This window comes from Phycodurus eques, chromosome 2, assembly GCF_024500275.1.
Source record: "Phycodurus eques isolate BA_2022a chromosome 2, UOR_Pequ_1.1, whole genome shotgun sequence".
Lineage (NCBI taxonomy): Eukaryota > Metazoa > Chordata > Actinopteri > Syngnathiformes > Syngnathidae > Phycodurus > Phycodurus eques.
The window spans coordinates 25927975-25943004 of NC_084526.1; the positions used below are offsets into that span (position 1 = coordinate 25927975).

At 41.1% G+C, this 15030-nt stretch overlaps 1 protein-coding gene across 1 annotated transcript; it reads left to right on the forward strand.

Moving 5' to 3' along the window:
• Nucleotides 1-9378: 9378 nt before the first annotated feature.
• On the forward strand, nucleotides 9379-13401 carry LOC133415786 (ileal sodium/bile acid cotransporter-like). The gene is made up of 6 exons (XM_061702179.1): nucleotides 9379-9776; nucleotides 9953-10071; nucleotides 10681-10769; nucleotides 10842-11017; nucleotides 11233-11390; nucleotides 13304-13401. The coding sequence occupies exons 1-6, from the start codon at nucleotides 9379-9381 to the stop codon at nucleotides 13399-13401; spliced, it is 1038 nt and encodes a 345-aa protein (XP_061558163.1).
• The last annotated feature ends 1629 nt before the right edge of the window (nucleotides 13402-15030 follow it).

Sequence of the window (15030 nt, forward strand, 5' to 3'; positions counted from 1 at the left end):
ATATGAGACACTTTCTAACGTGTGTTGAGATATATTTACTGCAAACCAGTCATGTCAGTCTGACAAAGGCTAAAAACACTTACAAATCTTTCCATCCTATCTATTTGCAATTTTGATCAATTAGTTTCAGATAGCAGCCATGCCATCCTTCTAGCAAGACAATCAATCAGCCCCTTCTCAATGACAAATTGTTAGCCCCTCCAACGCTCTTTCCATCTAGCCAGCAAGCCAAAGAAACACTGTAGCTGATAGCTGTCCAAATTTGGCGTTCATTAATAGCATGTCAATTCTTGCTGAAAATGTATAAACCAAATCTGTTCAAGGTGCAAGCATAAAGATGAATGAATCAATGGGAGATGCTCAAGACAAAGACATGGCCATCAGAAAGGTCAAAGAGATGGTAGACGATCAGATGATGATGTGGTTGTAATACACCTGGGATGTAAACATTGATAGCTTAGACGTGTGTGAGTAAATTCAGTGTCGTTGGAACAAAGTGCTCTCAAAAGAACTTTGACGGGTTAGTAATAGGATTGATTTTGAAAAAAAGGTTTTCAGGTTATTGAAAAAAAAACTTCTATTTGCTTTGATTTCTATGAAATCCTGTCTTGAGTAGGTAAATGGATTTCGTAGTAAACACTGTAAGGAAAGCAGAATATCGCTTGTTGTTCTGCTATCTTGATCATTTTTCCATGAACATTAACATCATATAGAGTCTATTTTGGTAAGAAAAAAAAACGTGTTTTACGTTCAATCCACACACCTCAGTCAACAGTTTAAGGGAGGAGTCATTTAAAAACCTGGCGCACCTTGTTCTCGACAGAAAATGCACTCTCTATGCACAACTATACATGTTTCCTATAACATTTTATGAGATGTACTGTAGCCAAGCAGTCAGCAGCACACATATGCTCTGTACATCTCATTATCCTCAAGAACCCCACCCAACCGTATCAAACTGCACCTAATGAGCAGTCAGAAATGTCAAGAGGAAATAATACATTTCCATTGATTCTGATTGAGCAACGTTGTGTCAAATGTTCTTCCCCCTTAGATGAGATGAATAAATATATTCATAATTCCTATATATATATATATATATATATATATATATATATATATATATATGCCATTCAATGTAAGTATCTGGTTTGGGGGTTCGTTTGACTTAAGAGTGATTGAAACAGATTTATTTCAGTGTAATACAGGCCATGGTGTCTTTTGTTACTCAACAGATAATGTTATATTAACAATTTAAAATGACTGATATGCAATCCATGGTTCATTTGTCATGAGGGGAAACCTATTTTAACCTTCCAACATTCTATTCTTGAGGTTATCTAAAGAGGTTTTAGGAGGCTAATAGACTATGAAGTGAGAATGTTGGAAACATATCTCCAGTCTTGATACCATCCAAGGGGGATTTTGAACGTTCTCTGCCGTCCATGTACACCCATGATTGCTACTTCAAGAAAATGAATGTGTGGCGCAGTGGAGATATGCGAACAAAAACCTACAAAGTGAAATAAAATCCAATTACAGTGTGCTGGTGCCAGTATCACATATAGGATCTTGAACTCACACAGCCAAGGTAATTGTCAGGGGATATGAAACCTTACTGCACAGACACCCGTGCTAATACTCCAACAAAGTAGAGTCTATCGCAACTACATTGGGCCTTTCAATTGACTTGGTTCAGCTGATGTCCGTGAGGAGGGAAGGTGAGTACTGGCTCAGTCTAATTCACCGGAGAGTGGCTGGCCTCGTCTAGTGTCTGATTCATGATGTTGACACGTTGAGGCAGCCGCCGAGGCTTCAAAAGGAATCGACATGTGTCGCTGCGGATAAAGTCACTGAGCATGCGAGAGGGCAAAAACTCAATTTGTGAATGGTATTAGTGTTCCCATAGCAACAACAAAGCGGTTTGGGTTGGATTACATAAATATCAAGCCCTGAAGAACACTACACAGAAAAACCATGTCCTTGTGTTTGTCTGTGTATCACTTAATATCCACAGAGATGCAGATATAGAAAACAGCAGCTGGGACTTTGGTTGCACCAATTAATATTCATGTTATACATAATCCCAGGTGAGTCATTAAACACACCTGATCAAATCAATAATTTAAAGTGACGAATTGAAATAAACCGGTTTTCGATGGAGACGCAATTCAAGTGCAGAAGGAAGGAAAACTATGAAAATTCACCAGAGAAAGTAGTTATCAAAATGCAAAGTGACTTACAAGCGTCAACAACATGAATGCATAGAGGCCACACCCACATGAGGGCATCCACCTTTAAAGGAGGACAAATACACTCTAACTGCACATGAAAGGGGGAAAACATTTAATAAAATGAAAATGCAATTCCCCAATTCTGCACAATGTTGCTACCTGAAAGAGTCAAACATTCATCAAGGAACCACAGCAATCACATCCTGTAAATGGCATTGATCATGAGGCGCCAAGCTACAGACGAATATTTTGTCGGAGTTTAAACCTTAAACAATGGGTATCACATTCAATAACAGCAGCAGCAGTAAAGCCTTGGCATGTGGAAAATGCAGAGCAAAGCTGCAAGGGAGAAAACGAGATGCTCCATCCATCTTAGTGGCAGACGTCTAAACACCCACAAAGCGTCCGAAGACGACCTCGTAGATTCTTCATGCTTTCACCACCCCTTTGGCTTTGAATTTGTCCTGTCATGCTTTCTCCTTATTCGGCTCCCTGATTCATGTTAGACTAGCAGACAAGCATTTTCTTCTTTTTCTTCTTTACAACCATACTGTATTTGCAGTGTAAAATCTACATTGCTTGGCACAAAGACCAGATTTTTTTTTTTTTTCAAGAAAGATCAACAAAAACAAACAACTGATTCATATTTTTTTATATTTTTTTCTGTGGCTTTACCACACTTAGGTGTATCAAAGAGGACGAAGACATGAACTCACCCTTTTCTGGTCCTCCAAGCCATGCTGGACAGGTCTCCTCCTAGGGTGCTGTTTTGCAGAAACATCTGTTCCAGCCTCCATCTTCCCATAAATGGGCGAATATTCTCGCTGGGGCACAGCGGAATAGCCGTTTACAACAGGGATTGACGTGAAATACCCACTCAAAGTATTTCAGTCCCACTTGATACCTCGCAGTGAGGCATGAACATTTATCCAAAAAGTGTGGGGGGGTGGGAGAATGTCTTCCCATCAACTTTGCTTCATCAAACAGGTGATAGCCAATCTCTGAGAGGGTCCCGCCTCAGCCACAAGCCATGACACACTCATTGCGCTTCTTCTCGTTGCACTTCTTGGCCTGTCCCGAAGTGAGCATCATGGCAGACGATGGAAACCAGATACAAGCAGGGTCCTCCTCTCTTCCAAAACCACAACCCCAGCCATAAAGGTTTTGGAGCGTGTTATTATCATAATCCTTTCTTTTGGACAACAGTCAGTTTGTCATCCAGTGAGGAACACATGAGCAGGCCTCGGATTATACACGCTGCTTGGTTTTCCAAGTGCATCCGCCAATTGAAGAATGAGAACAGCAAACGCGAGGAAAAGCTGCTGTCACTCGAAAATGTCTGACGTCCGGCAGTGAACAGCTGCTTGTGTAGGGAAGGGAAAGCAAATGCGCGCGCGCACACACACACACACACACATACACACACACATACACACACACACACACAATAATAGTACTTACATTAGAAGACATTTGAAACTTTACGCATTTATACGTTGTAATATAGGAATCCATCAGATACTGCACGTACAAACTACACTAATAGTTTATGAGTGGATAGTTAGCGTGAAAACAACAATGCGTCTGATGACTTCAGGTGCAGCTACCACGTTTACACTTGACTCAACGCATGAGGAAAAAAAAACATTTTGACGACTTTTGTCGGACCCAATTATCCGACGATTGCAGGCGAATTGGGCACGTGACAATCTCCTTCAAATACAGAAAAATAAAAGGGGAATTCAAGTGTTGCGATTTGTCGAAGGGTTGAGCTACACTGCAGCATCCCTGCAGAAGAATCTGCCGTGTACAATCTGGGCTGAGCTTTCTAGAAACTGATAGAAAAAAAACACACATCTCGTATAAACTAGGGAGTGAAAGTAACACCGAGCAACGTTCTATGTTTTTTTTTTTAAATATAGAAATCACTCTTACCCAGAACTTCTCGGTTTGTTTCGTCCGCTCGTAGAGAAGGTGCCTTAATTCGCTTGATACTGTCCCTTCCTGTGGTCGATGAACGGAGCAAATGATGCGTTAAGGTGTTGTCGGAAATTAGGCCGGGCAGGGCTGCACAAACTTACGTTGTTACTTCAGTTCAAATTTCATACACACGGTTATTATACTGATGGTTTTATCTGAATTTATTTTATTTTATTTATTTTACTTGTGTTTATTTTGTACTGAAAACATACATCTATTTTCAAATCCACTTGTTTCAGGGTCGTGTGTGAGTTAGGAGTCAGTCCCGGCTTCTTGGGTGAGAGGCGGGGTACTCGGATGGATGCATAAAGTTTATTCTAAAATACCAACGTAGTGATGAGAAGCTCTCATTTTGTGCCTAAACAGAACTATAAACTGGGTGACGGTCCGTTTCTCATCTTATTCGGTTGCATGCTTCTGCTGTACGTGCACAGCCAAAGTGAATTTTCTATTTTACTAAGTGTCCCTAAAGTAACCATAAGGGTCCCTCACGTCCCCTCTCGCGCCCGTAACATGACGTCACTCACTGCTTGCTTTCCCGCAACACCCTTCAAGACGCTTGTCCGTTTCCATGGCGACACTGTGCAATCAGGCTTTTGCTGCCACTTAGCGTTCAAACGACGACACGTTAAAGAGAATTCAAAATCCAAGCAAATGAAATTAAATCAATTTAGCAGGGGCATAGCACCAAATTATGGGTTGGGGGGCGTAAACCTCCTGAGGGGCCCCTCACCGCACCCTAAACCAATCCTCGCCACCCCCTTATTATTGGACAACAACATCATATAGTCTCAGAATGTAAGAAAAGGGATTATTTCTGTATTTCTTGTTTCGATTGTGTTCTACTTCTTTTTTCTAGTGATTTTTATCTTTTATTATTGTTTTTTACTGTCTTAACTATTCTTTTTTCTTCTTCTTTTTGACCAGGAAAAAGAAAAAGCTTTGTATTTCGATTAATTTAAATTCTGTTATTATTTCAATTTAAATACACACTCAGTTTTTTTGCTGATTAAATGTAAGTATTGTTGTTGTTGTTGTTTAATGTTGATAGATTCTATTGCATTTACAGTAAAATAAGTGTAACTGTCAGCCGATTCACTGCCTGTGTGTTAATGTAACATTATGGTCTTCACATTATGTTGTTGCTGCATTTTAAACAGCACACACTTGTTTCAGATTCAGAAGTTCGTATTGGAGCTGCAGGGTTGGGTGGAGGTGTGCAGCACAGGCGAAGCCGTCACATCACAGGTGTGAGGGTGTGGAATCTCCATAGTGGCCAAAGAACTGAATAAGACAACTGGAAAACTGTCGGACTGAGGTTGAGGTAAAGAATAAGTAGCCAAATCATTAAATGGCCAAGGTCAATGGTGAACACAATAATTCAGTAAAAGAAAGAATGTTATTTGACATTTAGATTTAATATTTAGATTTAGATATATATTTAACATTTGGATTTCATATTTATATTTATTGATTTATATCTATTTTATTGATATAACTGCCCTCATCATCTTCTCTTCCTTTCAGGATGTCCGGTTAGGGATCGCCACAGCGTGTCATCCTTACCCATGTAAGCCTATCTCCTGCATCCTCCTTTCGAACACCAACTGCCCTCAGCTCCATCCTCATCACCCTTCTACCAATATACTCACTCTCTCTCCTCTGGACGTGTCCAAATCATCGAAGTCTGCTCTTTCTACCTTTGTCTCTAAAACATCAAACCTTGGCTGTCCCTCTGATGAGCTCATTTTTAATTTTATTCAACATGCTCACTTCTAGAGAGAACCTCAGCAACTTCATTTCCGCCACCTCCAGCTCTGCTTCCTGTTGTCTCTTCAGTGCCACTGTCTCTAATCCGTACATCATGGCTGGCCTCACCACTGTTTTATAAACTTTGCCATTCATCCCAGCAGAGACTCCACTGCCACATAACATACCTGACACCTTCCTCCACCCGTTCCAATCTACTTGGACCTGTTTCTTCACTTCCTGATCACTGCAAACAAGAAGGGGCTCAGGGCTGATCCCTGATGCAGTCCCGCCTCCATCTTCAATTCCTCTGTCACACCTACAGCACACCTCACAACTGCTCTGCTGCCCTCATACAGGTCCTTTACTTCTCTGCTACTCCAGACTTTTGCATGCAGTACCGCAGTTCCTCTCTGGGTACTCTATCATAGGCTTTCTCTAGAGATACAAACACACAATGTAGCTCCTTCTGACTTTCTCTGTACTTTTCCATCAAAACCCTCAAGGGAAAAAATGCATCTTTGGTACTCTTTCTAGGCATGAAACCATACTGTTGCTCGCAAATACTCACATCAGCCCTGAGTCTAGCCTCCACTACTCTTTCCCATAACTTCATTGTGTGGCTCATCAACTTTATTCCTCTATAGTTTCCATTGTTCTGCACATTTTCTGAAAATATAGCCACACGGCTCTCCTATCCCTCTTCATCATTCTTCTGCGCTGTATCTCTGTGGATACGTGTTGTGTGTGCGCTGGCGGGCGGGCAGACTCGAGCCAGCAGCTTGCTTGCCTATTTGCTTTGCGCTGCTAAATCACGAGACACAAGAGGTCTGGCTGTCGCCTGTTTGATGAAACTGCTGCAGTGCACAGAGTGAAAAAGAAACTACTGTATTGATCTCATCACGCTAGTATCGATCCGATATGGCACTGACTTGGTATTGATACGGTTTGGATCGATCCGCCCACCACTAGTAAAATAATTTTCCTGATTTTTAGGGTCGAATTTGGGGTGCGATTTATACTGGAGAGCGTATTATACACGACAAAGTGTGGTACTTTGTGCCAACAAAGTATTTTACACGAAGCAGCCTTGGCTGTGTACTGAACAGCTGGGTAAGCAAATTGATCTTCTTTCAACATTCAAGCTTGGGGCTAAGATAAACCTACACAATGGACAGGGATAATGTGATCAAATTTTGTTTTAGGCTGGGGATGAGGTACAACGAGATCCAGAAAAATGTTGCTTTGTAAGGAAACATTATTACCAAGAGAGATTTAAATAGACTATTGACAGCCAGGTTGCTTTGCAAAGGTATGACTTAGACCCCTAAATGGGACAGTCTAAAACACTTAACGTAAGCATCGAAAAGCCCTACATTGCTTAATGTCAGAAAACTGTGATCGATCGTCACCAAGATGTATGTGGAGATCTCTACTTGTACCCCCTTCCACCTCTAACAATATCAGAATGAGCACCCCAATATATTGGATTTTATGGACATTCTGCGATTTCCTCTGAAAAGAAAAAGCTTAACTTCGCTTAAGGTCAGAATACTGTGATCAATTGTCACCAAAATTTATGAGGACATTTGTACTTATGCCTACTTTAATCTCTGAAAATATAAGTGACGTACATTTTTCTTCTGTATAGTGAGTGCATGGGAAACACTTGATGTCGTTCTACAAACAATATTGACACTTGGGGCTGATTTCACTTCTGTTGGCGTTTTATTCCATTTGTGTACAGCATAACAGCTAAATTCTGCTTAAACATGTTTGGTTTGGACTTTAATTCACTTTGATTTCCACACGCAGCATCAGCACTGGGGCGCCCCAAGGTTGTGTCCTCTCTCCGCTGCTCTTCTCTCTCTATACGAACGACTGCACCTCAGCGAACCCGACTGTCAAACTCCTGAAAGTTTGCAGATGGCACCACTGTCATCGGCCTCATCAAGGACGGTGACGAGTCTGCATATCGACAGGAAGCGGAGCGGCTGGAGCTGTGGTGCGGCCGACACAACCTGGAGCTGAACACGCTCAAGACTGTTGGGATGATCGTGGACTTCAGGAGGCATCCTTCGCCACAGCTGCCCCTCACGTTGTCCAGCTGCCTTGTGTCAACCGTCGAGACCTTCAAGTTCCTGGGAATTACAATCTCTCAGGACCTGAAGTGGGCGACCAACATCAACTCCGTCCTCAAAAAGGCCCAGCAGAGGATGTACTTCCTGCGGCGTCTGAGAAAGCACGGCCTGCCACCGGAGCTGCTGACACAGTTCTACACAGCGGTCATCGAATCAGTCCTGTGTTCTTCCATCACAGTCTGGTTTGGTGCTGCTACAAAAAAGGACAAACTCCGACTGCAACGGACAATCAAAACTGCTGAAAGGATTGTCGGTACCCCCCTACCTACCATTGAGGACTTGCACGCTGCCAGAACTAAGACAAGGGCGTGCAAAATCCTCTCGGACCCTCCACACCCCGGTCACCAGCTCTTCCAGCTCCTTCCCTCAGGTAGGCGCTACCGATCAATGCAAACTAGAACTAGTAGACATTCCAACAGCTTCTTCCCTCTTGCAATCAACTTCTTAAACAGCTAACCTATAATTCCATTACAACAAGCTGGCAATTTTTTGACTTGAGTTCGTTGTTACATTTCTGTGGGGCCAATTATGTATTACTCGTGCACTCACTGTGGTTGTCTCGCCATGCTGCACTATTTGCATATACTGGCCACTCATGCCAGAGTAGCATCTGCTCCATTTGCACACTGATTGAGGAGTATCTGTAACATTTGCACAACCATCATTGTCTCAGATGATCGCACTACTCGTCACTTTAAACCGCATACACTCCTTGAAGTCTCAGCGCCCTTTGCACAATGGTCATTGCACCGGACTATTGCAATATTAGTCGTTCGAACTGCTCTAAGTGCTAGAGGACTCTGCATCTTTTTGCACAATTGTTTTTTGTCAATGTCTTTATGTCTCCAAAGTGTTCTGTAAATTGACTGTCTGTTGTACTAGAGCGGCTCCAACTACCGGAGACAAACTCCTTGTGTGTTTTGGACATACTTGGAAAATCAAGATGATTCTGATTCTGATTCTGATTCTGATTCTGATTAAATTAGTCAACAACACCATAAAAAAATTATATATGGGCCTTGTATGTGCATTCTGTAGCTAAGGAATACTATAGAGTCCAAAGGGCATTCTTTTATATGCTTTGAACAATGAACCCATAAAACGTAACAATGATTCATTTTCCCACCACTATTTGGCAGTCACTCACCATGATCTTATTTGATAACCAAAAGAACAGATAAGGATTCAAATTACGGGCCGCCGAGGACAAGCCTCCAAGTGTTTCTCACAGTCGATTGCCACGGATAATTCTCTTCTGCCATCAAATTTACAATATGTCTATATTCAAGGGAACAACTGAAGAAATTGCTGCCTGCCTTGCTGAGGCCACAATCTGTTCTGGTGCTAACTGCCTTGTGCCAACCAATAACTTTCATGCAAAACTGCTGCTAGCGCTGAACATCACCTTCACCATCATGCAGGCTATTGTCATGTGTGCCATGGGCTGCTCTGTGGATGTCCAAAACCTTTGGGGGCATCTGAAGAGACCTTGGAGCATAGTTACTGGATTCCTCTGCCAATTTGGCATTATGCCTTTTACCGCCTTTGCTTTATCAATTGCCTTTAATGTGCTGCCTGTTCAGGCCATTGTCATCGTTATCCTCGGTTGCTGTCCTGGAGGCGTCACCTCCAATATTATCTGCAGTTTTCTCGATGGAGACATGGACCTAAGGTAAGAAATTGTCTTGTTCAGTTAATGGCATGTTGGCTGAATCAACGTAAGTGATCATCTCATCTCTATGTACTACGTTTACTCCATGACTTGTAAACATATGAGCTCATTTTCATCGCATTGATTACTGGGCCAAAAAAGAATCACAATAAACTTGTTGTGGTTCTTCTCTTCAGTATCGGTATGACAGCCTGTTCCACCACCCTGTCCTTGGGAATGATGCCACTATGTCTCTTCATATACACCTCCCTCTGGACTTCTTCAGACACCATCCAAATCCCATATGACATAATTGGTAAATATATAACTGTTGATTACTGGCACACATATCAAAATACAGTGGAACCTCGTTTTAACGTAACCTGATTTAACGGCTATTGGAAGTAACGGACTGGCGCAGAGCCACGGCTAATCTACTGTACATGCGCCAGGATGCATTCAAATTGCAAGTAAATTATCCATGTGCTTGTGTGCTGGCTCAATGTACTCTTAAAAATGGCAGATCTTCCTTCAAATCCTGGCTGGAGAAGAAAAGTTTGGATAAACTTAAACATTTTCCAAACGTTTTCAAGCTTTTGTATATTTTTTAAAAGTAATTTTCTATTGTATTGTGTATTTTAGGCTATGAAAAAAGTTGAAAACAATAATTCAATCATTTTGTTTTCAATTTAACGGACAATCGGCTGTAACGAACATAGTCCGTTAAATCGAGGTTCCACTGTACTTTTTTAAAAATTATGTTTTTAAATGTTCATGAGATGAGGAATTTTCTTAATTTCATTTACTCTTTTATGCTGTGTCAGGTTTGTGTTTTGGTCCCACAGAAACTCGGATAATTAAATTTTAATAGTAATATAATATTTTAAATTGAAATTAAAAAGGCATACAATTTGCATTTCCTCAGGTACCACCCTTACGGCCTTCCTTGTCCCAGTCTCTGTCGGAATATATGTTAAACATAGATGGCCCCACTTGGCTAAAAAGATCCTCAAGGTAGGAACTTGCACATGATCTTATGTCTTATACAACGTGATATATACTGTATACAGTGTGTTTTCTGTTCAGGTTGGGTCGATTACAGGCTTTAGTTTCATGGTCATCATTTCTGTGGTTGGGATAATTCTTTATCAGTCTTCCTGGATCGTTTCCCCCTCCCTTTGGATAATCGGGACTATCTTCCCCTTAATTGGTTTTGGGATGGGTTTCCTTTTGGCTCGCTTTGTGGGTCAACCATGGTACAGGTGAGGTTACAATTGATGGCATAAACAGTTTCAAAAATGTTACCATACCTGCTCAAAGCATATATCATAGTTGCTTTATTTCCATCCATCCATCAATTTTCTGAACCGCTTATTGCTAAATAGAATAATTGCTTGCCATCACAAAGTATTTATTTAAAATCTTCCTCAGCTTGTGTGTACTGTAGTTCTGTTATAATACTTTTTTTTTCTGTGAGGTGCCGAACAATTGCTTTGGAGACTGGTTTTCAGAACAGCCAATTGTGTAACACCATTGTCCAGTTGTCCTTCAACCCAGATGAACTGGATGTCATGTTTGCAATCCCCATTATCTATGCCATCTTTCAGATGGTGATGTCTGTCCTGTTTGTGGGAGGTAAGCTAACGAGTGTTAACCAGATGTGAAAACTACCAAGTTTGTGATGCAGTGCCGTGTTTTCTTAGCAGCATGATGTGAGTTAACACATGGCAAAAAAATCTGCCATCTGTCTGTGAGCAAGTCACAGATTTTATTCCTTCATATTCCGTACCGCTCATCCTCACTCGGGTCGCGGGCGTGCTGGAGTCTATCTCAGCTGACTCTGGGCGAGAGGCGGGGTACACCCTGAACTGGTCGCCAGCCAATCGCAGGGCACATAGAAACAAACAACCATTCACACTCACATTCACACCCACGGGCAATTTAGAGTCTTCAATTCACCTACCTTGCATGTTTTTGGCATGTGGGTGGAAACCGGAGTACCCGGACAAAACCCTCACAGGCACGGACGGGGAGAACATGTAAACTCCACACAGGGGAGGCCGGATTTGAACCAGGGTCCTCAGAACTGTGAGGCAGACGTGCTAACCAGTCGTCCACCTTTTCACCGTCACAGATTTTAATTCAGGAAAAACTTTTAAGGGGTGTCTCCACAAAGTGGAAGTTGGGTTTATTTGGTAGCCTTTTAACCATCCCATTTTAGACCATAAGTCATTTTTTCAAAAAATGTTTTGAGTCCCAGAGCCATTTTTATATTTAAAAAAAAATGGTGTGGAAACAACCGTTTAAATTGCATACCAGAAAGAAGACTACTTCCTAAAAACCAGATGTGTCATTTTATTATTATTACAATTCCCTTTCCAATTACTTAAATTACAGAGACAAGACTTATCTGTGATTAATTAAAAAACAAAAAAACAACCTCCACAGCATTTGAGATCGACCAGAACACAGTTGCTAAGATAATTTTTTTTCTGGTCTATCGTATGTTTAACAATCATGCATTACACTTATATAGCGCTGTTTTAGACACTCAAAGACGCTTTACAATTTCATGCATTATTCATTCTCTTCTCAGTCACACCCTTGGTGGTGGTAAGCTACTTGTGTAGCCACAGCTGCCCTGCGGCAATCTGGCGGAAGTGTGGCTGCCATTCTGCCCCTACGGCTCTTCCGACTACCACCAAACATCCAACCACATTCATTTGTGGGCAATGTGCTTTAAGTGTCTTTCCCAGGGACGCCAGGACGACATGCACTCAGGCGAGGATACAAACCGGCGACCCACCTGTTGCAGGGTGTACTCTTACCCTCAGTGCCATGCTGCCCATGCCCCATGTTTGCCTGTTTTTTTCTTCTTCAAGCAGAGTGAATGAATCAGTAATTACTGCCCCATAGGCCAATGAAAGAAATTGGCATATGCCAGTCAAGACCAGTCACGACTGTTCATATAGTTAACTAGGAACTCACAAAGAGTTAGCAGGAAGGAGAAATACAGGACTATAAAGATCAGGCAAGTAGTTTACTTATGCATACATACACACTATATTAAATATGAAATAATTAATTGGAAAATGGAAAAACACAGTGCCCTTAATTCAGAGCCATCGCTGGTTAGCTCTGTACTTGTATTATAAAATTGTAAAATATGCAGAGATTATGGAAGGCCAGTTAGCTGCAGTGAGCCCAAGGACAATGATCAATGTTCATGACAATAAAATGTGTAATAAAAAGCGATATACCTTGAAAAGAGTGTCTGCTCCTGGCTTGAGCAGCATTTTTCCATGTTACATTGCCAAAGCAATTTCAATCGGTGACCAGAAAGGAGTTAGGGATTAATCATTTTACTGAGAAATTATGTTCAAGGAGAGTGGTTTTGGAGGTTCACAAAATAAGCCCTCTCTTTGGTCACAATGGTACAAGTATTATTGCACCTTTTACAATTTCAGTCTTCAAGATTAAATTGACTAGGTGGATTAATGTCAGGTAATTGAAAAGATGATGTTGATTTTTTGCATTTTACTCCACAGGATACCAAGTGTATAAAAAGTCACATGGTCTGGGATCAGCTGAAACAGACATGGAATTGCCAACATTTGAAGATGGCTATTTAGAACAAGCAAAATAGACACCCTATCGTATGGAAATAGTGCCTTTGATGATGACTGACTATTAAAAGCAAAGATGAGCACTTTGACAAGAACAACACCCAGTTCTGAGATTATGGCTCTGATGACTTTGTATTTACCAAAATGACCTTCACAAACAGGGCAATAGCGCTGACAACTCCAAATTGTGAACACACATAACACTGAATGCTGTGCAACGATTTTACTCTGTTTGGAATTTTTGAGAGCTATACCCACAAATAGGTGTTCAATGAATGATGAATATTAATGTTTTTGTTTTTCTAGAGGGACAAACTCAGAACAAGTGTGGTAAGTGGTATGGTCATTGTGTTCTTGTTATGAAGACCTATCTGTCAAAAATGGGGTTTAAAAAAATAAATAAAAAATACATCGTAGAGTAAGAACTCTTGCCCATATTGGGATGAATGCCCAATTTTTAAAAAATCCAAAACTATGTTGCCATGACATTGTATTGTGCACAGACTATTGTATTGTACTCCAGACTGGGCCAATAAAATAACAGGATAAAAATCAATCTGCACATCAAGGTATACATAAACCTACACTTCAAATCTTTTTTTTTTTTTTTTTTTAACGGAATAATCTAAGGCCGGCACGGTGGACGACTGGTTAGAGCGTCAGCCTCACAGTTCTGAGGACTCGGGTTCAATACCCGGCCCCGCCTGTGTGGAGTTTGCATGTTCTCCCCGTGCCTGCGTGGGTTTTCTCCGGGCACTCCGATTTCCTCCCACATCCCAAAAACATGCATTAATTGGAGACTCTAAATTGCCCGTAGGCATGACTATGAGTGTGAATGGTTGTTTGTTTGTATGTGCTCTGCGATTGGCTGGCAACCAGTTCAGGGTGTACCCCTGCCTCCTGCCCGATGACAGCTGTGATAGGCTCCAGCACGCCCGCGACCCTAGTGAGGAGAAGTGGCTCAGAAAATGGATGGATGGATGGAATAATCGAAATTGATATTTAGCATTTATAGAACAAGATATCGTCAAATGTACTTTTCAGTTCTTTGACTCAGTTTGTACCATATTTTTATAAATTGATGGCTTCCTTACATTTTTCTAATCTGAAAATTTTGCTCAATTTTCTTAACAATATTGATATGTAGCTATAAGCTTGTGGTTTTACATTTCTTCCTAAAGTAAAAATGTTACAATACATATTCACACTTCTAATTTATTATTCTATGTTGCACGGTGCACAATGTATTCAATGCACAACATTTACTGTTTTAAAAATTAAAGGAGAACTAGAAACTAAAGGATAAGTTTGGATGGCTTCTTCAGTATCAGGAGAAAGTGACAGAATGGTTCCACCTAGTTATCGGTATTGTAATTGCGTCTTCATTTGTGTGTCACTCACTGGATTTCTATGTTTGTCAATGCAGAGCTTGTTGTTACGAAATAACTAGTGGGTAGTAAACGGTACAACAAAATGAGTAAAACAAAAAGAAAACCCTGCATTGGATTGTTTCTTAAGTGTATGGCTTGGGCTGTGGATCACAGCGACACTCTCTGGTCACTTAGTGTAATGATTATCGCGAGTACTCATGTAAGCATCTTTTCCGTGCAAAATTATTTGAAGCACCGCATACAGACAGTGTTAACCAA

Excerpts from the sequence above, each read along its gene's own strand:
- LOC133415786 (XM_061702179.1), top strand. The coding sequence starts at position 9,379 with ATGTCTATATTCAAGGGAACAACTGAAGAAATTGCTGCCTGCCTTGCT. Across the intron at positions 10,770-10,841 it reads TGGCTAAAAAGATCCTCAAG|GTTGGGTCGATTACAGGCTT; the intron begins GTAGGAACTTGC and ends TTTTCTGTTCAG. Across the intron at positions 11,391-13,303 it reads GTCTGTCCTGTTTGTGGGAG|GATACCAAGTGTATAAAAAG; the intron begins GTAAGCTAACGA and ends TTTACTCCACAG.